The sequence below is a fragment of the Ochotona curzoniae genome, unplaced genomic scaffold, assembly GCF_017591425.1.
Source record: "Ochotona curzoniae isolate NIBS_2020 unplaced genomic scaffold, NIBS_Ocur_1.0 contig_1302, whole genome shotgun sequence".
Lineage (NCBI taxonomy): Eukaryota > Metazoa > Chordata > Mammalia > Lagomorpha > Ochotonidae > Ochotona > Ochotona curzoniae.
The window spans coordinates 2561006-2583680 of record NW_024465035.1 but is presented as its reverse complement, the minus strand read 5'-3'; the positions used below and the strand labels follow the sequence as shown (position 1 = coordinate 2583680).

Here is a 22675-nt window from a genome sequence, read left to right as displayed (position 1 = left end):
TCGAGGACAGCCCAAGGCTTTGGGACCCTGCACTCACATGGGAGACCGGCATAGCATTGGCCGTTGCGCTCACTTGGGGAGTGAATCATCGGATGGAAGATCTTCCTCTCTGTCTCTCCTCTCTGTATATCTGTATACCTGTATGCCTTTCCAATAAAAATAATAATTTAAAAAATATTAAAAATAAATAAATAAATAAATAAATAAATAAATAAATAAATCTTTAAAAAATAAAGTTCATCTCTGATGTATAATTGTGAATTCAGGACAATGAGGAGGACTAAGAAAATTGTGGCTCCAAAAACACTTTATGCTCGAAGGCCCAAACAGAAATGCTCTGTGACCTACCTTGGTAACAAAGTGCGGCACAAAGCCAGGAATGAGACTACTTCTACGCTTCCAAATGAGGCCCCAGCACAGCAAAGGTGACAAGCTTTCCTGCAGTTCTCACAGTGTACATCTATGCTCCCACTGAGTACATATGAAGAGCCCCAGACATTCTGAATATGAATAGCACATAGGAATTCACATTAGACAAGATCAAATGTACTATAAATGTATTGAGGATAGACTAAAAGACAAGCAAAATAGAGAAAACAAAGTACAGAGAAGAATCCAGATATACAGAATTTAAGCTAAAAAGATATTTCTACTTTAGAAGGAAAAAAGATGATTTACTTAATAAGACTGATATAGCTGATTCTTCATCTAGTAGTCAAAGAATTTCTTGTTTTAAAAGGCTTACAGAGGTCTGGAAAACAGAACAAAATCAAATATCCAAACAACTCAACTACCGAGAGATGACTCCTGGACTGGCAAAGGCTACTGGAAGCAAGCACTGCCGAGTCTGTGCTGGTTGGAGATGAAGCAGCCTGTCAGAGCACAGAGCGCCATGGCTTGGTAAGGATAAAGAAAGATCCAAAGCCACATAAGGTAAATCATAAGCAGATTGTTGAAAATCATCGAGGGGAAAAAAACAAGAAAGATAGGCTAAACCACTCGAACGGTGCACAGGGAACAAAAATTATCTATGAAAAATGCAAGCTCAAGAATAATGGAAAGTTAGGAAACTAGGGAAAAGAAAAATTAGTCAAAGCAAATAAAACCCTACTTCTATCTCATCCAAAATGTGTTATTCAGAAAAAAAATTCAAATAAAGGTAATAATTAAACATCATCAGATTAAAAAATTAAAAAGTTAATGAATGAAACAGCCCTCTTAATAGATAGTCTGGACTGTCAAGTACAAGATATTTACAGCAGACTTTTCTTTAAATATAAAAGCACAGAAAGGCTTAAAAAATATATACCATATGATAAAAAATATATACCAAGCAAAATTAACTCTAAGAACCTGTGGTAGAAATATTCACATTAGACAAAAAACAAGACAAACAAACAAACAAACAAAAAAACCCAAAACACACACACACACAAAAACAAACTACCATGAAATATTACCATTCACCAAACAGAAAGAGACTTAAAATAATTAAAAAGTAAATTCATCAGGAGACTATAATGCTAAAAATGTATAAATCAGGGAACAGTCCTCCCTTCCATCCCACAAAACAACTGAATAAAAGAATTATTAGCATACTAATAATTATGGCTGAAATTTCAACTTTAGGTCTCATGATAAGAACTGGAGAAGCAAACAGATGAGTGAAACCATATAGATTTGAATAACATTACTAATAAATATGGTCAAATAAACATGATGAATTTCTACAATTATGCTCTTTTCAAGTATTCAAGGAACATTCATCAAAAGACTACAAATCAAACTTCATAAATAAACCTAAAAGGATTAAAATAATGTAAATTATGCTCTCTGACACTAACAGATTCCTATAATAACAAAATTCTCTAAAACATCTCAAATGTTTCATAAGTAGAAAATATTTTGAACTGAGCATTATGACAACACAGCATAACAAAATTTGTGGGCTGCAGCTAGGCCGTGCTTTCAGGCAACTGAAAGCTTTAACATGGTCATGTGTAACTGGTCCCCTGAACACTTACACACTCATTCACGCAGATGAACTGTGCACGGAGACCAGCCTAACAGGAAGGGAAGATACACTGCAGAAAGCGTCTTTACTCCTGAATAAAAGGTTAAATATACATTGATAGTACAATACTCGTGTCTATAATGTCTACCGATGCCTGTCTACAACTCCATGACACATGTAAACAGCAGAATGTTAAACTTGTAACTGTTACTAACAGACTATACTACTGAATAGAACAGGGAAAAAGGGGAGGAGGAACCCTTATGCCTACAAAACAGTACCATGGAACTCATAAAAGTTGCCAATATTTTAAAAATCAAGAAACCAATTAAGTTTTCTCCTTCAAAAACAGAACATTTTAAGCAAGGCTATCTTAATTTCAGGACAAGAAATGAAGGAAAGCAGTAAAGCTTCAAGATAAAGAAGATTTCTAATAAAACAGCCACAGGTCCAGAGCAAGAAGGCCAGGGCTTTGAAATCACATCATCATTCTGGGCCCCGGCTGTCGGAGGCTCCACCACGCCAAGCAGAAGGCTTCCGAGCATCAAGGCTCACTGCGCACAGAGCATTCCGTCAGGGCTGTTTCTGAGTCAGGTTTGCAAGTACAGCATTATCACTTCAGCAAGATCCTGTGAAACAGCTGTATCTAGATCCCAGGGAATGTAGTCTGTGTTCGCCAGGAATTGCCTAAAATATCCTCCATTATGATAAAGACAAAAATTTTATAGAGGACAAACATCCTCAGCCAAAACATTCCTATGTAACTTCTTCCTGCATAGAGAAAACACTAACACAGAAACTGTGCCAGTTTTACCAAGGGAAAAAAAAACACATGAATGTTTAAAAGGCATGTTTCAGTAAACTATTACATCCATACTGTGAAAGAAATCATATTAGTGGGTCCGGCGCAGTAATCTAGTGGCTTGGGCCCTTGCCTTGAACATGCCTGCATCCCATATGGGCACTGATTCCAATCCCACAGACCCCGCTTCCCATCCAGCTTCCTGCTTGTGGCCTGGGAAAGCAGTCCAGGACAGCCCAAAGTCTTGGGACCCTGCACCCGCGTGGGAGACCTGGAAGAGGCTACTGGCTCCTGGCTTCGGATTGGCTCAGCTTCAACCGTTGCGGTCACTTGGCAAGTGAACCATCAGGCAGAAGATCTTCCTCTCTGTCTCTCCTCCTCTCTGTATATCTGCAGTTCCAATGATAAATAAATAAATAAAGCTTAAATATATATATATTATATAACTAGTAATACAAATGAGCTGATTTTCTAGGATAGCCTCAACGACAGTTTGTAACATATATGTGTGATTATATTTTCAAAATAAATTCTCTCACAAACATACATGCATGCATACACACCAGCATGAAAAAGGCATGAAAATTTAAACTGTGATGGATAGGTTTACATGCCGTTAACCCTTTTCAATTTTCTAAAACTTTACTGCAAAGAAAACTGGTGAGCACGGCCACATAACCTTAAAGAGAGAGTCATTAATAAACTGAATTTGAATCACAGTTTACAATCAAATGAACAAAACCAAACAGGTTATAATCTCATAAATATATAATTCATATATTAATCTCTTAATATATTAATTTTAATATATTAAGAACTAATAATCTGCTGTGATTTATCAGAAATTTAAGACAGTGAGGAAAAAAACTGAAAACACAGTTAAGAGAAAACAAAAATGTCAAGGATATGAAGAGGAAATAAACATAAACATCTGGCACATGTCAGTCAACTCAGCAGTGCAAACTTGCCTTTGAAGCTCCTATGAAGTAACCCTAAATGATCTATCAATTAATCCATGTGTCTATGCAGTATGAGAGTCTGTATTCAAATCTGTTAGGTAATGACATTTCATCCCAAAGACCATCTGATGGGAATTTGGTTAAGCTGAGCAGGGGACAGACAATTAGTATTCTATACCGGTGGTTAAGATGCACACGTTTGCTTTGGAGAAGGACAAGCAGATGGCATACGGAACACACTGTTATTTCGATGGAAGCCCTTAATGTGAAATCTGAAATGGAAGACCTTCCCTCTTCAAAATGTACAGTCAATGTCTGAGAGAGAAACACACAGGTGGTAACTGTGCCCATGTTTTCAGCAATTAATACACAATTTTCTGGGAACAGTGTGGAGCTGCAGTTACACAGAAATTTAGCATTTCTTAACATAAGGCTCTTATCTTCAGGTGTAATCTTGAAACACTCCTAATTTCCTGAGAACTTCTAACCAAGATTATTTTTTATCATTTTAAATACTTACTGTAGCTTTTCAAGGAATGCAGAAATGAAATAGCTGACAATATTATTGCTATTTCTTTCATTGTTAAGTTTGTAGCAGATGCAGGGTCCCACGACTTTGGGCCATCCTCTACTGCTTTCCCAGGCCACAAGCAGGGAGCTGGATGGGAAACAGAGCAGCCAGGACACAAACTGATGCTGATATAGATCCTGGTGTCTGTAAGGCAAGGATTTAGCCACTGAGTCATTGTGCTGGACCCTCACTTCCCATTTCAAAGGCTACCTGAATGGAGTTCTTGACACCTACTCTATGTAAAATTTGTGCCCACAGAGGGACTCTCAGTAATTTAACTCCCCCAATATGGACTTAAGATTCTTTAAAGTGGCATAGAAAAAGTTTTACCTATAAAAAACCAGGCAAAAAAAAAAAAAAGGGAAAAGGACAAGGACAATTAAGAAAATATAAAACTGCAGAAAATTTTTAAATTTTGAAATAACTTTCTGGAACTTAAAAACAAATGCAGCCTTATATAGTCATTGGATGAATCAAATAATCAACATGGAGACTAAATTTAATGCCCTGGAGATGAAAACAATTTGACACATATAAACAATAAAAATTACAGTGGGTGGTATTTTGGCACCCACATCATGTATGAGACTGTCTGGGTGCAAGTTCTAACTGTTGCTGACCTGCACCCTGAGAAGCAGCGTGCAACAGCTCAAGTCCTTGCATCCTTGCCACCAATGTGGAAACATGGGTGAAGTTCTTGACTCCTGACTTGAACTGGCCAAATCTTGGCAACTGCGAGCATTTGTCATGTCAATCAGCAGTGTGAATCTCTCTAACACATCTTTTCTTTTACATTTTTTTTTTAATTTTAAAAATGTTGAAACTACAGAAAAGGTATAAGAAACTTGGTAGGTATATCTACCAGATCTCGCATAGATAAACAGATATTTCAGAGCTGGGAAAAAGAAGAAAGGGGAAGAAAGCCAAGAACATTGATAATCTTTAAAGGTAAAGTCCACTTGACCAATAAATGTTTTAGTTCTGAATATTAACAGAGCTCATTTAGTTGTACACAGAATTAATGGAAAGGACATACATCTATGCATATCTACATAAAACTCTTCAATTCAGAGGAAGAAGTAAACACCAGAACCAATAAAATAATACGAATAATACAATAGGTCAGATGAAACATACAAACTATTACTACACACAGAATATGCAAACAGGATTCAGTATCTCCTATTTTAAACTTAGCAAACAGCCGAGAAACACAGTGAGGAAAGCATCAATAATTACTCTATTGCCACTGGTTCTACACTCAGTTCCCCTCCTCCCCCTGGAATTAACACAAGATGCTGCCATCTTACTGGTTTTGATATGTTGGGTTTGACTTAGCATCCATGGCTCATCCAGCGGGTTGGATACACACAATAAAATCCAGTAGTTGGCTAAAGTCTAAAATCCAAGAGTGTACAGAACTTTTGTCAACTTTGCACCCTGGGCTGGGAACGGGACCTTCTGGAGGTAAGTGGTGTACTCCATGTCTCACCCTCGAACAGTCCCCTCACTCTGTTAATGTAACTGTCTACCACAGTCAACACAACTAAACTTGAGTTTGCTGTTCTGTGCTGCCCATCAACCACTAATCAGCTTTGGCAAAGGCAGCCTATTGAATCTCTGTGTCACCCAATGAAGTGCAATTATAACTTCTCCAAAAAGGCAAAATTATAATTTGGAGAAGCACACTGTATCATTTCCAAATGTGTCTCTCCTTGAAAAGTCTCTAGAATCCTCCAGTTATTTTTACATTGTTAACAGTTATTATCCCATCATAATTTAGATTTTATAATAAATTTTACCAACACAAATGACCTTGTGATTTTGAGTCCTTACTGAACCCAGATACATAAAGAATTGAGTCAACCAAAAAAAGAAAATGAGATCTGGGAATCTGAGTAAAATCTTTGGGATGGGAGTGCCAATAATCCACAGCACAAAGGAACTTGAGAAAATGAACACCGCCATCCCTTGTAACTTATCATGATGAAGTGCTGACTCAAGTGCATGCTCTGTGAGGTTAAGTGGGTACTGTATTTGAGCATTGTGGCACTTAGAATGATTGTAAGTGCAGCAGTGGAAAAATCATTTTAAGTACACTTGAGTGATTACCAAGAGCAAATACAACCTGAAGTCCATTATCTCTCAGTTAAATCTGTTGAAGAATGCCCACAGGAGCCCGCATTTTTTAAAGACTTATTTTACTTTTTGAAGGCAGAGTTGGAGACACCAGACACAGAGATCTTCCATCTGCTAGTTCACTCCTCAAATGGCCAGAGCTTTGCTGAACTAAACCACACCTTCCTCCAGGTGGATGAAGGAGCCAAGAACTTCAGCCATCCTCTACTGCTTTCCTATTTCACAAGCAAGGAGCTGGACTGGAAGTGGAGCAGCCAGAGGGTTACCTACCATGCAATAGCACTGACTCCAAGAAAGATTTTTCTAATGAAGCTAATAAAACTGAAAGTCAAGTGAAATTTAATTGTACAACAACTAAATTAATCCTTACCAAGTTTCTCATCTCAAAGTTATGGCACTGATTGTGAAGGAATAGAATTCTGAAACCTGGAACAAAAATATATGATTGGCCTCAGAAGAAACTAACAACGCAAACGGCTCTCTCTCCCATTACTACGAAATTTAGTCTCCCATACCCAAAGCAGCTGCCTTTTGAGTATCGGAGATTATTCTGCTGCTGTTTGAAAACCCCTGATAGTTTTACATGGGCAAATGTTTTGAAGAGAGATATTCTCCTGAGGCCTCACTATAGCCAGCCATATCTACTAGGACCCTCAGGCCATATTTTGTATTGTTTCAGAGTGGACAAGTACACACTACAACCCATGAAGAAATAGCTTATTTCTTCACATACTCCACACAAACTGAAAAAACATGTGTGGGAGTAGATTCTAAAAGTATCTGATTACAGAAGATGGACTGTAAAACATTAGGCTGGGCCCGGCATGATAGCCTAATGGCTGAAATCCTTGCCTAGCACACACCAGGATACCATACGGGGGCCAATTTGTGTCCTGGCTTCTCCACTTCCCATCCAGCTACTCGCTTTTAGCTTGGGAAAGCAGTTGAGGATGGCTCAAAGTCTTGTAAGTCTGAACCCATGTGGGAAACACAGAAAAAGCTCCTGCCACTGGGGCAATTTGGGGAGTGAATCAGCAGATGGAAGAGCATTCTCCCCATCTCTCCTTTGCAAAACCTGACGTTCCAATAAAAATAAATAAATCTTTAAAAAGTGTTTTTTAAAAAAACCTACATTAGGCCACATTCACTGGGAGTACACTCACTGGAGATTCCAGATGTAATGACTTAGATTGCGCAGCTGCGAGTGGCTGCAACAGTCCATTGGAATGCTGCCGTGACAGCTCTGAGTCACAGCCTCCCCGGCGCTGACACTGACACCTAAAAGTCCAAGAGGATCACTGGACTGGATCCATCACGTAAGAGCTGCACACTCACAACTCTCCTTGGCAATCTGGCTCCAAAGCGGGACTCACAAGGCAACGAAGCAACGGGATTCACAACCTTGCAAATCAATGTGGTTTCCTTACTAAAAGCCAGATACGATTACGAGGGAATATGGTTAAGTGGTCACACAGCATCAAAAACAAGATGGAATCAGCATTCGATACTTACTGATAATCAGAAAGTCTTAGTCTAAAGACATCTTTGACAGTCGATCACAGATCAGCAGTATCCCGAAGAATAAGGAAGAGTGTAACAGGAAGCAATAGGGGCATGTAGCTGGGTTCCTAGAACCCCAATGGGGGACTTATATTGAATTCCCAGCACTCAAAAAAATAAAAAATAAAAACCACACCAAAAAATTTGTTGTCTCCTGTAACATCTGAGTATCATTTTTTTCTTTTTGCAATTTATTTTAATTGGAATATCAGATTTACACGGAAAAGGAGAAAAAAAGATCTTCCTTCTGCTGGTTCACTCCCCAAGTGGTCTCAATGGCTGGAGCTGAGCAGATCTGAAATCAGGAGCCAGGAGCTTTTTCCTGATCTCCCACGCAGGTATAGGGTCCCAAGGCTTTAGGCCACCTTTGTGGTAACATATGAATATCACTAAATACTAAATTTGTTTCAGGGATCAAAAAGGAAACACACATAAAAAAAAACTCATTATACCTCTATATGAAATTCTGTTTCAGAAACTACCCAAATACTTTCTAAATGAAAACCACACTGAAGTCCCACCTAATCCAGTGGAAAGGGCCGACACGTGGAACTCAACTAACAACACTTGCTTTCATGGATGTGGCGGGGGGGAAAGTACCCTTCTCCATTGTTGGTGGGAATGTACATTATTCAGCTACTATAGAAATCAGTACAGAGAGATGAAGAAAACTAAATTGATCTATCATAAAACCTAGCTATCTCATGCCTGAGAATATATACAAAGGAAGTGAAATCTGCACATGAGAGTCCAGCACAATAGCTTAGCAGCTAAAATCTTTGCCTCACAAGCCCCAGAATCCCATATGGGCTAGTTCTAATCTCGCCACCTCCGCTTCTCATCCAGATCTTTGCTTGTGCCTGGGAAAGCAGTTAAGGAGGGCTCAAAGCCTTGGGATCCAGCACCCGTATGGGAGAACCGGAAGAGGCTCCAGGGTACTGGATTCAGATTGGTGCAGCTCAGGCTGTTGTGGCCACTTGGGGAGTGAAATTAGTGGTTGGAACACCTTCCTCTCTGTATATCCGACTTTGAAATAAATATATCTTTTTTTTTTAAAATGAAAAATGTGCATGAGAAACTGACTTGTAATCCTGCATTTATGGCATCTTCATCAACAATAGTAAAGAGTAAAGACATGGAAACAACTTAGATGCTTGTTGAAAAGAAACTGTGGTACAACCACTCCATGGAACAGTAACCTGCCAATAAGAGAGTGAAGCTCTGCCATCTGCATCAAAATGGCCCCAATTAGAGATCAGTATGCCTAGTGAAATAAGCCAATACCAAGAAGACAAATATAAGTTCTCTCTGATATAAGGCAACATTGATGCAAAAAAACATATATGTAAACATGTATAAACACAAAACTGTACAGATGGACTGTGCAATGGAGACCGGCACACCAGGAAGTGAAGGTAGGTTTCAGTACACATATCTACTACCAAATCAAAGAGAACTCCCAGTGAAGCTGCTTAATGTATCTTGATAACAGGATGTTGGATTTTGTACCTTTGTCTTTGCCCACAATGTCAGGCTATACATAAGTAGCAGAACAATGAACTTGCGGCTCTTACTAAAGGACTATGCTTCTGTAATAATTTAGGCGAAGTCAGTGGAGGGAAAGGGGAACGAATGGGGAGGGTGGATGGGAAACTCTGTGAGCCTATGGGAAAAACAAAGGACTTGGGGTAGTGGGGAATGATGACGGAGGAAGGGGAGGTAGAAGAAGGAATCCCTTAAATGCAGAAAACCATGTAATGGGGGAAAAACAAAACAAAACAAGCAAAAAAGAAAATATTAAATGCAAAGATTTAGCACTATTACTAATTGATGGTAAAATAACTTCACATCCAACTATTAATTCCTATGTTATTCTCTATTTTCAAGTTATTCTTACATATAAAGAACCTAATTGCTACTACCAGAAAAGAAAATGTGAACAATGTAGAACTTTTGGTAAAAGGTAAACCAGTATCATTTTTGAGAGGAAATCTAGCTTTATTTTCTCTATTATAGAATTAGAAACTAACCTTTATCCAAAAATTCCAGGTATAATATATAAAAAACATATAAACATGAATAATGAAACATTTTATCATACTGAAAACTATAAAACATACTGAACAAGCTCTAAAACAATTATGGCTTGTTCTTATAATAAATTAGTAAAAAGCCAGTAAGCTGCTCTTCAAATTCTTAATAACATTAAGTATGCAAAGAGGAGAAATAGAAGTAAATGGTTACAAAAGACCTCTAACACATGAAATAGATAGAAATTTGTCATTTGGCTTTTAATTTATTACATAAGATTACTACAGCACACCCTGTAATTCTATCAAATGCTTTGCAATACATATGCTATTTTATTATATCGAATTAAAAACACAAGGGCAATAAAAGTTCTACAGGCCAGCAAAACTTAATTTCAAACATACTGTACTATTAAATAAAATGTCTTTCCTCATGCTCATTACAAACCAAATCAAAACCTTTAAGAAACTTCTGTATTACATGATTGAAATACAAGACTCATAACATATGCAATAACAGGTTCCACGTAACTTATTGACTGTAAAACTTTACACATGAAATAACAACACTCAAAATTTACCTGCATCGCACTTTTCCCCAGTTTGACCACCTCAAACAGTGTGACAGGCTCCCCTTCGCCGTTCTGCTGCGCATGCCCATTAGCTCTTCCCCGGCCCGGCCCTCGAACTCCAGCTTCAATTCTGCTCTTCTCTCCTGGAGACTTTCGAGGTTTCTTATTTGTAGACTGAAGAAAAAGACAAAGTAAAGCTACATTAAATAAAGGCTTATTTTGCTTTACACTGAATGATCTCAATTAAATTTGATGCCACAAAACTATGTAGCACTTTCACTGATAAGATAGACTCTTTAATCAAAGGAAGCCTTACAATTTGTTTCCAGTGAGAAGAATAAAGTGTAAGCAGAAAAACTTTAAAGTTTATATCTATTATATACACTGTAAAATAAAGTACAAAACTGATTCAGTACTTTACACAACAATGTCAATGTTCAATATTTAAACTATGCCTTCCTTCCATCTTCGTTTGATATTAATGAAAAACGTACTTGTATATTCAACTTTTCCAAAGCACGCACTTATTTCTTCATCATGCCACAATAAAGCAAACCTTCTCACCTAATAAAATCTATTCTTTAATTAAAGTATTAATCTGTCTCTTTCCCCACTCCCACTTCTAATTAAGCATCACATAATCTGTCTCATCTTGAGAGCCAAACTTGGTAAAAATTATTTGTAGTCAACTTATTTATTTCCATTAACTCATTCATTAACTCATTAATGACTAGTTTCAGCAAATTTTGCAATGACATCAGTGTTGGTAAACACAACAGATATGTATGTGTTGCAATGGTCTCTGAACAGGCCACGTGACTTTCTCTGCCCCGAGGTACGGCTCCCTCTTGGCACTCCTTGCCTGGCAGTGTCAGCTGGAAGCATATCCTAGGTATCGTTCATTCTCCCTCCTTGTACTCTGTATTAATCAATTCATTCACTCATCCCCTGCTGTAGTCCAGTTACCAGTTTTTTGTTTCTCATCTCCGAATTCACTTTTATTTATCCCACTTTGTGCAGGACTCCCCTGAAATCTGCTGCACTACACTGCATTGTGAATACAGAGCGCGCAGGAATGTCACAAAGCACAGCACGGAGGGGCTTCTCTGCCTGGCTTCAGGACCTTCCTCCTATGCCTGCCACAATGATGCTCTCCATAGCAACCTTCTCACTCCTGTTAGTAGTCCAGGCCCTAAACACCACCCACCCAACTGCGTGGAAAGTAATACACAATCAGTTAATTGCTTGTTTTGAAATAATGCTTATTTTTAGAATAGTTTTAGGTTTTCAAAAACATTGATGACTACTTCATAACTAGTTACTCCTACTATTCAGCAACATGGTATATGCCAGGCTGACCCACCACCCGTGATGCCAGTCTGCTTGCTAGGTGCTTCTCTTCCTGCCCAGCTCCTTGCTAATGCACCTGCCAAAGCAGCAGCTGCTGTCTCAGAGGGTTTTGGTCTCTGACAGGCCCAGGCTCCTGACTTTGGTCTGACACAGTCAGGGCTGTTGCAAGATCTGTCTGTCCTTTCTGTTATTTTGACCTACAAATAAATACACACATCTTTACGATTCTACATTAGTATGATGCACCTGTCTCATTAATGAATCAATATTCATACACAAACATTAAGTTCATTCTTGGTTCAGGTTCTCTCCCTCTCCCCAGCCACCACCTCCTACCTCCCCACCCCTAAACGAGTCCCTTTCTTGTCCAGGCAACCACGCAGTACACCCTATTACATTCAGCCTCCTATCTTCCTAAGCTCCTCTTGCCCTGAGACTTTCTCAGATTCCACGGTTGTGCGACACTGAAGAGGGCTGCTCAAGCATTTCCCTAAATATCCTGACACTTTCCCCGCTTTTACTGGGTCACTGGGATTATGAACTTGAGAGAGGAAGAAGGGAGAGGTCAAGTGTCACTTTTATTACCTCATATCAAGAATACAAGCTACCGGCATGGTCTATCTGATGCTGATCTTAACCACTGAGCTGAGGTTTCCCCACTTCCCTTCCTCCCTTCCCAAATCACAGCCTTCGGGAAATAGTGTCACTACATCCTGCTCAGATAAGCGGTCAGGAATCCCACTCTGTCTCCCTGAGGGGAGTAGAATTTACAGATTATCTGGAAATCTTCCGCATGACAACCATTTATATCAGTATATACTGACCAACATTCATTTTATACTTTGGACTATGATTCAATATCCTTTTTATTCAAATAGTTTCAGGTTTCATTATTGGGAACTCTGAGTTGACTAAATATATCCCTTTCCCTGTGTTTGGGATGTTATGATTTGCAATATCTGGTTCCTTAATGGCAGACTATTATGTTCCAGGAATCTATATGAAAGCCCTAAATTACAGATATACAAAATTATGAAACCATGAAAAAAATATTTATCTTAAAAATCTCCCCGACCCCCGCCCGAGCTGGGGCTGGCAGGGTGGCTCAGGGGCTCTTCCTCCACCTGAAGAGCCTGGGATCCCACCAGAGTGCTGATTCCCGTCTCTGCTGCCCACCTCCCCTCCATGCTCACGGCCTGGGGGAGCAGTAGAGGACACCCAAGTCCTTGAGCCCTGCACCCACACAGGAGAGCAGCTCATGTTGCTAACAGGTTCAACTGCAGCTGTTGCAGACATCTGAGGAGTGAACCAGTGCAAGAATGAGCTTTCTCCTGCTGCTGCTCTTTCTCTCTGTAAATCTGCCTTTTAAATAAAAATTGAATAGATCTTCAAAAAATCTTAGTTCATCTCTCTGATTCTCAAACAAATGAAAAAATTAAATCCTCCATGCTTTACTTATTCAAACTTCCTCCTCCTCTGACACCAAACTGTTTTGAAGGTATTTCAATTTATTACTAATATTCCATTGCAAAGATATGCTTTGTCACACATTCACTTAATAACAGACATTTAGGTATAACTGCTCAACAATTATAAATAAAGCTGTTATAATTACAACTGAGGTTCTCTATAGACAGTCTAAAATTTGTTACTCATACAAGGCTTTTTCAGAAACTTTGTAGAAAATATCTATTAGGAAAATATACGCACAAATTGAAAAAAAAACATACACTAAAATAAACCTTTAAGTTCCACAAACTTTAGATTTATTTTTTTTATTATTATTATTTTTTCATTGGAAAGGCAGATATACAGAGAGGAGAGACAGAGAGGAAGATCTTCCGTCCGATGATTCACTCCCCAAGTGAGCACAACGGTCGATGCTATGCTGATCCAAAGCCAGGAGCCTCTTCAGGGTCTCCCACGTGGGTGCAGGGTCCCAAAGCTTTGGGCTGTCCTCGACTGCTTTCCCAGGCCACAGGCAGGGAGCTGGAAGGGAAGTAGGGCTGCCGGGATTAGAACCGGCGCCCATATGGGATCCCGGGCGTGCAAGGCGAGGACCTTAACCACTTGCGCCACCGCGCCGGGCCCAAGTTCCACAAACTTTAAAAAATACCCTAGTAAATGTAGGAATACAGTTGCTGGGATATTTACTCTCAATCTTCACGTGTTCCAATGTGGCTGTGCCATCTGACAGGTAAACCAGCCACGGATCTCGAGATCTGCATGCATCCATCATGTTCTTACTGAGAAACTGGTGTCAAGGTTTTTCAATTTTAGTCACTAAGTACACAATGGTTTAATGTGCAATACCAAAAAAGGGAATTAAAAAAATATTTAGTTATTTTTGTTTGAAATGCAGATTTCACAAAGAAGAGACAAAGAGAAGGGTCTTCCATCCACTGATTCACTAACCAAATTGCCACCAAGGACACAGCTGAGATGGTACTAAGTTAGGAGCCAGGAACTTCTTCCAGGACTCCCACATGAGTGCAGAGGCCCAAGGCCCCTGGCCATCCTACACTGCATCCCCAGGCCATAAACAGATGTATAGAAAGCAGAGCATCTGGGACATGAAACAGCTGGGCTGCCAGCATTTGCAGGGAGAGGGTTAGCTTTGCTATTGTGCCGGCCACAGATAAAGAAATACTAAATAATCAATCATTCTTTATTTTCTTCATCTGAATTACCACTGTCAATTTTGTCTCCTGAGTAGATCCTTTATTGTTCAACATGTTTAACATCCCTCGTGGTGTGGCAAACAGAACATGTGAGGTTGACATAACAAAAATAAGATGTAAAAGTGAAATATTAACTTAGTAACAGCAGGTAAAAATATCTAGTTAAACATTTTATATTGACTGACAAAAATAATTTAAGAAATTAGATTTTATTGCTTAAACAACTGTATTAAAATTAATTCCAATTTCACTGACTAGAAAATTTTAACTTGCATATGCCTCACATCAAAACATGACATTTTCAGGCAACTTTAAGTTGATAATTGTGGCAGCCTCTTTAGAGGGATATGTGACCATAAATGACTGAGTAGGTAAGAATCAATTATCTTCTTTTCCTTATCTAGTAATTTATCCATTAACTGGATGATTGGAACAATTAAAGTCTGTTGAGCAAGTGATGACAATAGGTTTGAGTTGTACGGAATACTATATATATATATAGTATATATATTTTTAAATACTATAAAATTAGGTTTTCTGATGTAACCTGAACATTTTACTCCAATTCTTTCAACCTCCTGCTTGGGGAATTTTGTCACTGAAAAGTCAGTAGATATGTTAGTAGATATGTTACTAAGTAGGTTGAGAACTTCTCTCATGGAGCCATAGACAGTCAAGCTTTTATAACTCATATCTAAGAGCCAAGTGTTAATTATGTAGATTATTACCAAATAAGCATAATCATAAACCAGATCTAATAAGGAGAAAACTGACAACCAATAATCGTCTTCTTTGAACGTCTCTAGGTAAAAGGAAAAAGAAAGCTGAATGAAGAATTCTTGGAATTCTTTCGGAAACATACAGATAGAGTGCTCCTGTTTGCTGGTCAAATCCACAAATTCCTGCAAGGGTGAGGACTAGAATAAGTGAAAGCCAAAAAGCCAGACACTTAATCCAGCTCTCCAAAATGAGTATGAGAAACCCAATGAGCAGAGCCGTAACTGCTGGTACCCGAGTCTGCTCCAGCAAAGAGAGTCTGCAGGAGCCTGAGCTGGACCCCAGGCACTGCAATGGGAGATACCGGAATCTTCACCAGTGTGCCTTACTCACAAAGTTAAATATCTGCTCTTTATAAAACATTAAAACTTGCCAGCTTAGACAAAGTCATTTGAAAAGGACTGAGAACTAAAAATCATAGTAGAAAATGTATGAAAATTTTCTAACATTCAGTTTGGCAACAGTTTAACAAAATAAAGTACCAACTACAGAATAATCAGCAAACTGAACTTCACAAAAAATAGAAACATTTATGTTTCCATATAGAAAATCAGCAGATAGCCACAGCAACATCTCCAAAAATCACCGTTTGCCTCACTGGAGCAAGTGGGGCTTAGATATGCATCACCTGACTGGAAGTACACACTGTCCTGGACCACCCACTCTCCCCTACACATCTGTCACTGTGCCAATGCCCACTTGCTTCATTACTGCAGTCTCATAAGACTTGGTAATGTAGTAGTCAAAATCCTCTGTGTCCATAATTCTCCAATATTGCTTTGTCTCATGGAGATGTTGCATTTCTGTATATATTTTAGAAAAATCAGTTTTGAAAAACCAGCAAAATTTTTTAATTCACTGTGTTTCAGAAATAAATTATTAAGATGCTTACAAATTTGATGCTTTGAAACCAGCCATGTGTATTTTCTATAATGACCCAATTTAAGAACCATGTGTACACATTTGCTCCAGAAGCAGCAGCACCAAAGCCTAATGGATTACAGGCCGACAGAGCAGGGTCTGGCTCATTTGGGGATAGGGCTCTTCCCCTGCCAATCATTTCTGCTGTCGTCTCAGAGAAGGAGCAAAGTGCGGCTGGGTCTAAATGCTAGCTGCCTGTGTGCTGTCAGAAAGAAGGAGTGTGAGTCTGTACTCCACATCCACAGAGGTGAGGCATTCTTGCCTGTTTTAAGACCTTGGTCATTGGGGCAGCAACACATGCCTGTCCTGGATTTGGATCCCAAACTGCACTGTAATGACCCTGGCTACTACAAACGGAACAGCTACACCCCTCCTAGACAGAGACACCCCACACTCTGACATCGCTACTAATAATGGCAGCGGAAACACAGAGAAAGACTACATGCTTCAGCATCTAACTTGAACTAAAGGAAAAACTGTCTATCAAATTGACATCCGCAGCACTTCTTCAGAAAAACACTAATTCCTAAATTCACAGAAGCAACTGATCCACCACACACGAGAGTGTCAAAGTAAGGAGCAAGACTCACAAAAGAAAGACCTCATGATGGGAACAAAAGAAAAGGAAGAATAGCAGAAATAGTTCATTTTCAGACTCCTAGACAAGAAACAATGATGAAATACAAAGCAAAGAATTCAAAAGAATAATTAGGACGTTTAAGACGAAAATTCTAAAAATCTTAGAGAACTTGGTAAGTGAAAAGGTAGATGAAGAGGCAGGCAAGTGGCCTCATGGTGTGCTGCAAGTCTGTTGCAGCCTCCTCCTGATGCAACACCTGGAAGGCACTGCTCATGGCTCATAGACACCTGGACTGAGATCTTGGCTGATGACTATGGACTTGACCCATCACAGCTATTCCATTCAATCAAGGAGTGAACTAACAAAGCAGAGCTATTTCTCTCTGCAACTTAAATAAGTTTTAAAAATTTTATACATAAATGCAGTTTTAAAGTCTCAACAACAGACCAGATGAAGTCGAACAAAGAATATACAAACAAGATATTCCTAAAACATCTGTCAGACAAAAACAAAAAACAGACAACAAAACAAAGCAGCAGGAGTGAGGACAGCCACAACTCCTGACACAGTCAGTATTCAAGCACCACAGAGAATAGTAGAGGCACAGAAAATCTATTCACAATCTGGAGAAAATTCTAGGATATCCCACTACAAGGCAGAACCCCAAAATACTCATGAGCAGACAACCTCCGTACCTGCCACACTAAGGTCAAACCCTCAATAGTAGCAACACACAATGAGAATTCTAAAATCTTCTAGAGAAAAGCCCCCAGTGCAATCAGCTCTGCAGCTGAGCAAGGTCAGCAGCAGCCTGCAACTGTAGTCAGGTCCCATGGGCTCTGCTCCAATCCCACTTCTTGATTGTTCACCTGGCAAGGCAGCAGCAGATGCCAGCCCATGCACTTGCGCCTCTGCCCCGATGAGGAAGATGCAGATCAACTTCCTGGCACCCAGTTTTGACCTGGCCCAGCCTTGGCAGGTTCATTCATTTGGAAAGCAAAGCAGCAAATGGAAGATTACCTGTGTTACCATGTCAGTGGGGAAAAAAAAACAAACATGCAACTTTGAGCAGGCACTGTCTATTAATTTAACAAAAGGATTTTCAACAAACATTAAATGCCAAAATGAACTAAAAGTTATTATAAATTCTGAAAACTAAAAACCAAAAAAAGAAAAAAAAACCACCACCACATTCGGGGACTAGTGTTGTGACACAGGGGGCAGAGTCACAGCCTGTAACACAGCAACACAGTGCTGCACTACACTTCCATCGCAGCTCCTGGTAATGCCCTGGAAGCAGCAGTAGATGGCCCAAGTGTTGGGACGCCTGCTAACCATGTATAACAGCTGGAAGAAAGTGCTGACTCCTGACTTCAACCTGGTCCGATCCCAGCAGCGTAAGATCTTTGTCTTCCACCTGTAACCGATTTTAAAACAAAACTTTCCAACATTAAGTGAATACTTAAAGATTGTACCATGATCAGACCAGTCTTATGAGAGATGCTTATGCAGGAGCTGGTGCGACGACACAGTAAGTTCAGCTTCCACCTGAAGTAGTGCCATCCCATAAAGTTGCTGGTTCAGGTCCTGGGTGCTACACTTTTACACTTCCAATCGAGCTCCCTGTTTTGGCCTGAGAAAGCAAGAGTGGATGACTCAAGTTCTTGGGCTTCTGGGTTCAGATCAGCTCAGCTCTGGCCACTACGGCTATTTAGAGAGAGAACCAATACATGGAATAACCTGTGTGTCTGTCTCTTTTTCTCTCTGAAACTCTACTGTTCAATAAAAATAAAATAAATCCTTAAAAAGAAAAAAAAGACACTCATGGAAATCCTAAACGCAGATACAAAGATAACTACCATTAAGGAAATAACTGAAAGCATAAAACCCACTGGAAGACCAAATATTGAAAGTAGACAGGGCAAGCATGGTGGCCTAGTGGCTAAAGTCCTTGCCTTGAACATGCCAGGATCCCATATAGGCGCCAGTTCTAATCCTGGCAGCCCTGCTTTCCATCTAGCTCCCTGCTTGTGGCCTGGGAAAGCAGTCAAGGACGCCCCAAAGCCTTGGGACTCTGCACATGCATGGGAGACCCAGAAGAATGTCCTTGCTCCTGGCTTCGGATCAGCTCAGCTCCAACTCTTGTGACCACTTCAGAAATGAATCAGCAGACAGAAGATCCTTCTCTGTCTCCTTTTCTCTGTAATCCTGACTTTTCGATAAAATGAATAAATCTTAAAAAAAAAAAAAAGCACAAATACATGAAAAATAAACACTAGGCACAAGAAAAGTACAAAACAACCTCACTCCTGTTACAATGACTACTACCAAAAAGGCCAGAAAGACTACAAATGCTCACAAAGCTGTAGAGAAAAAGACAGCTTACACATTGCTGCAGGGAGAGTAAGTGTGCGCACTGATTATGGAGAAAAGCATGACAGTTCTTCAACAAAATAAAAATAGATCTGCTGTATGACCTGATTACCCATTTCTTGGCATATATTTAAAGGAAATTAAATTACTGTGTGACAGTTATTATACTCTAGTGTTCAATGAAACATTATCAACAATAGCCAACATTTGGAAATCACCTAAGCGTACGTCAAGGAATGAATGATAAAGAAAGTTACTAAATACAAATAATATAATCAGGCACAAAAAATAAAGTTTTGTCATTTGTAAAAAAAAAAAGGGGGGGGAGTGGTCAGGCATGATAGAAATAACATTAAGAGAGACAAGACAAAGGCAAATACCATATTTTTCTCAAATTTCAAAATTAAAAGATTTGAATACTGAATAATGATTACCAAGATCGTGGGAAAAGGATACAGAAATACAGTCAGCTATAAAATGTATTTCTTCCCTAAATAGTTTCTATCCATAGTAAGTGGAATAACAGAACTATCACATTGGGTACCCCACCCAATATATCTTGATTGTGGTTATGCTTACATGAATGTTTAACCAAAGATAAAACAGAATACTTATACATTTAAGTTTTGTGGATTTATCTTGTAAGTTCTAACAAAAAAGAAAATTCAACAGATTCAATTCCTCAGTAGCATCCTATCACTAAAAGGAGTCAGCACATATTCACAATCTCAGCGAAAACAAGACAAGAAACAATTAATGAGATTAAATATTCTACCTAACACAATGAAACCGATTTGTAGTTCAAGATTCAGTAGTTCATTTATTTAGCTATTCAGTAAATATTTAGTTAGACGAAGTATAGAGAAAATATAAACAAAACAGATTTTGGAATCAAGATGTCATGTCTGAGTGTAATTCAGGTCCTAGTAAGTCCACACAGGAGACTTCGTTCTCTCCCTTGGTTTTCTTAGCTGTTAAATGGCAACAACAGTACATGCTAGGCTTGACTCATCTAACCGGTTAGCTATCACATGTTCACACGGGGTACTGAAAGTTTCTACATTGTTGTGGAACAGTTTGAAACCAAAAATGACAGATCAAGCCTTCATGAAGTTAACCTACAATAAAGAGAATCGGCAAGTCAATTCACAAGAAATGTTTCAGTTTTCATGTGGAACACTTTGTAAATCCCACTAAGTTCATTATCTTAAAGCTTTCAAAAGTGTCACATATTCCACTGCTATCTTCAGATCACAAATCCTTCCACATCTTGCTCTTAAGTAGTTCAATTCTGGAATAAATTCAAGCTCAGGTAAAAGCTGCAGAAACGTGCTGTTTGCCTTGTAATATTCTCCCTTTCCCTTCCCATCTCTCTCTCTCTCTCTCTCTCTCTCTCTCTCTTTAAGAATAAATGCTGATAAAATAGCACCCAACACAGGCACTCCATTGTGAAATCATCAAACTCTCAATATCAAAAATTTAATGCTGGGCACAGCTCTAATCCTGGCAGTTACGCTTCCGACCCAGTTCCCTGCTTGCAGCCTCGGAAAGCAGTCGAGCATGGCTCAAAGCCTTGGATTCTTGTACCCACACGGGAGACCTGGAAGAATTCCTGGCTCCTGGCTTAGGATCAGCTCAGCTCTGGCCATTGCGGTCACTTGGGGAGTGAAGCATTGAATGGAGGATCATTCTGTCTCTCTTCCTTTCTGTATATCTGCCTTCCCAATAAAAAGCAATAAATCTTTTTAAAAAGTTAACATTGGCTAAATTCTATCATCTAATTTTTAAAAATCCAACTCTTCCAATATCTTTCGTAGCAAAAGGATTCAATCTAAGACCACAAATATATTTGTTTGCCATTTCCATAGTTTTCTTCAAATTGGAACAACACTGTGATACCTGTCTTTAATTACCTTAATGCTGAATAAGAATGACCAGTTATTATTTCATGAAGGATCAGTCATTTCATTTTTGGTTTAAAGTCTGTAAAATCAGATTTGATTTATATATTATCAGCAAAAATGTCAAATAAGTTTGCGCTATCTGTGCAATCTATTTTAGTGGACAAGGAATACCCACTTGTTCCACAAATCATACATTTTTAAAATTTGTTTATCTGAAGGGCAGAGTTAGAAACAAAATACACTTCAACATTCTAAACGACAGGGGCTGGACCAGCCTGCAGCAAGGAGCCAGAAAGTCCATGCAGGTCTTTGTGCCTGTATACTGGTGGCCCAAGGACTCGCAGCTTTTCCAGGCACAGAAGAAGACCAAAGTGGAACAGACAGAACTTCAACAAGGATTCATACAGATTCTGGTTGTCTTAAGCAGGTAGCCACAAGGCAGGAACCCCATGAGTGGTATTTCTCACTCTGATAACTTCTCTGTTCTCATTCTGAAATTTAATGGCCACCAGTACCTGGGGGCTTCCTGCTTCTGTTGCAGCCTGGGCAGATTGCTCCGTAGGGCCCAGGTAGGGAAGCCTGGGCCTGGGGATTTGCGCATATGCTCAGATTCAGCTGAGCAGGTGGTAGAGTGGTGGGTGGGACAGGGCCTAGACCAGCATGCTGATGTAGTGTGCTGGTGGACCCAGCTTGGGGCTTGTGCACGTGCTGTGAGGGCCTAGGGAAACTACACATGCTTGGGTCCCTGTCAACACGCCAACTCATCAGAATACTGGGCTGGGGAACCCATGTGTCCGCAAGCACCGGGACTGTGAATTGCTCAGGGAAGGGAGTATGGGATGTGAGAGAGGGAAGACCACTGATAGGCTGATTACATTACAGGTAAAGAATTACTTCTGTCCTACTTCCGACTGGGCCATCAAACTTGCAGCTATGAAGGGGAGCTGAGACTAAGCAACTTCAGGGAGACAAATTGGAGGATCTTTCTGGTCAGAACAATGCACTGCACCCACTCACATGGAAGACCTGAGCTGGGCTTATTAGCATCAACCAGCACAAACCACCACTCACCAGCACACATGAAAACTAGGGCTAGGGGCCTACCTGGCAGGGCGAGGCCACAGTACACACCAGTGAGGGTCTGAACAGGGGGTGGGACACATTAGGTTGGCCCATAACACTAAGCAGCATGCAAGAGAACCAGGTCTAGGGGCTTTTCTGGGGTTGGGTGATCTGTGGGGGCCTATAGAATGGTAATACCTGCTTGGTTTGCTCAAGAGCTGTGGGTAGGGATGGGCCAAACTAGGCATGACCATGGAACTCACTGACATTCATAGAAACTGGGGTTCAGAATAGGCTGAGCTGGTCCAGGCTGCAGCATCCATAGGCCCACCCAAGAACCGGGTGAAGGACAGCGGGGATGCTACATCCATCAGCACACA

The 22675-nt window shown here is 39.8% G+C and overlaps 1 protein-coding gene across 5 annotated transcripts in view; it reads right to left on the bottom strand.

The window, feature by feature from the left end:
• The window catches only part of STAG1 (stromal antigen 1), a 198826-nt gene that overhangs the window by 114402 nt on the left and 61749 nt on the right, over positions 1 to 22675 (bottom strand). For all 5 annotated transcript variants that reach the window (XM_041004538.1, XM_041004566.1, XM_041004557.1 and 2 more), the window contains exon 4: positions 10657 to 10821. In XM_041004538.1, coding sequence (XP_040860472.1) covers positions 10657 to 10821 — 165 coding nt within the window. The remainder of the gene's footprint in view (positions 1 to 10656; positions 10822 to 22675) is intronic.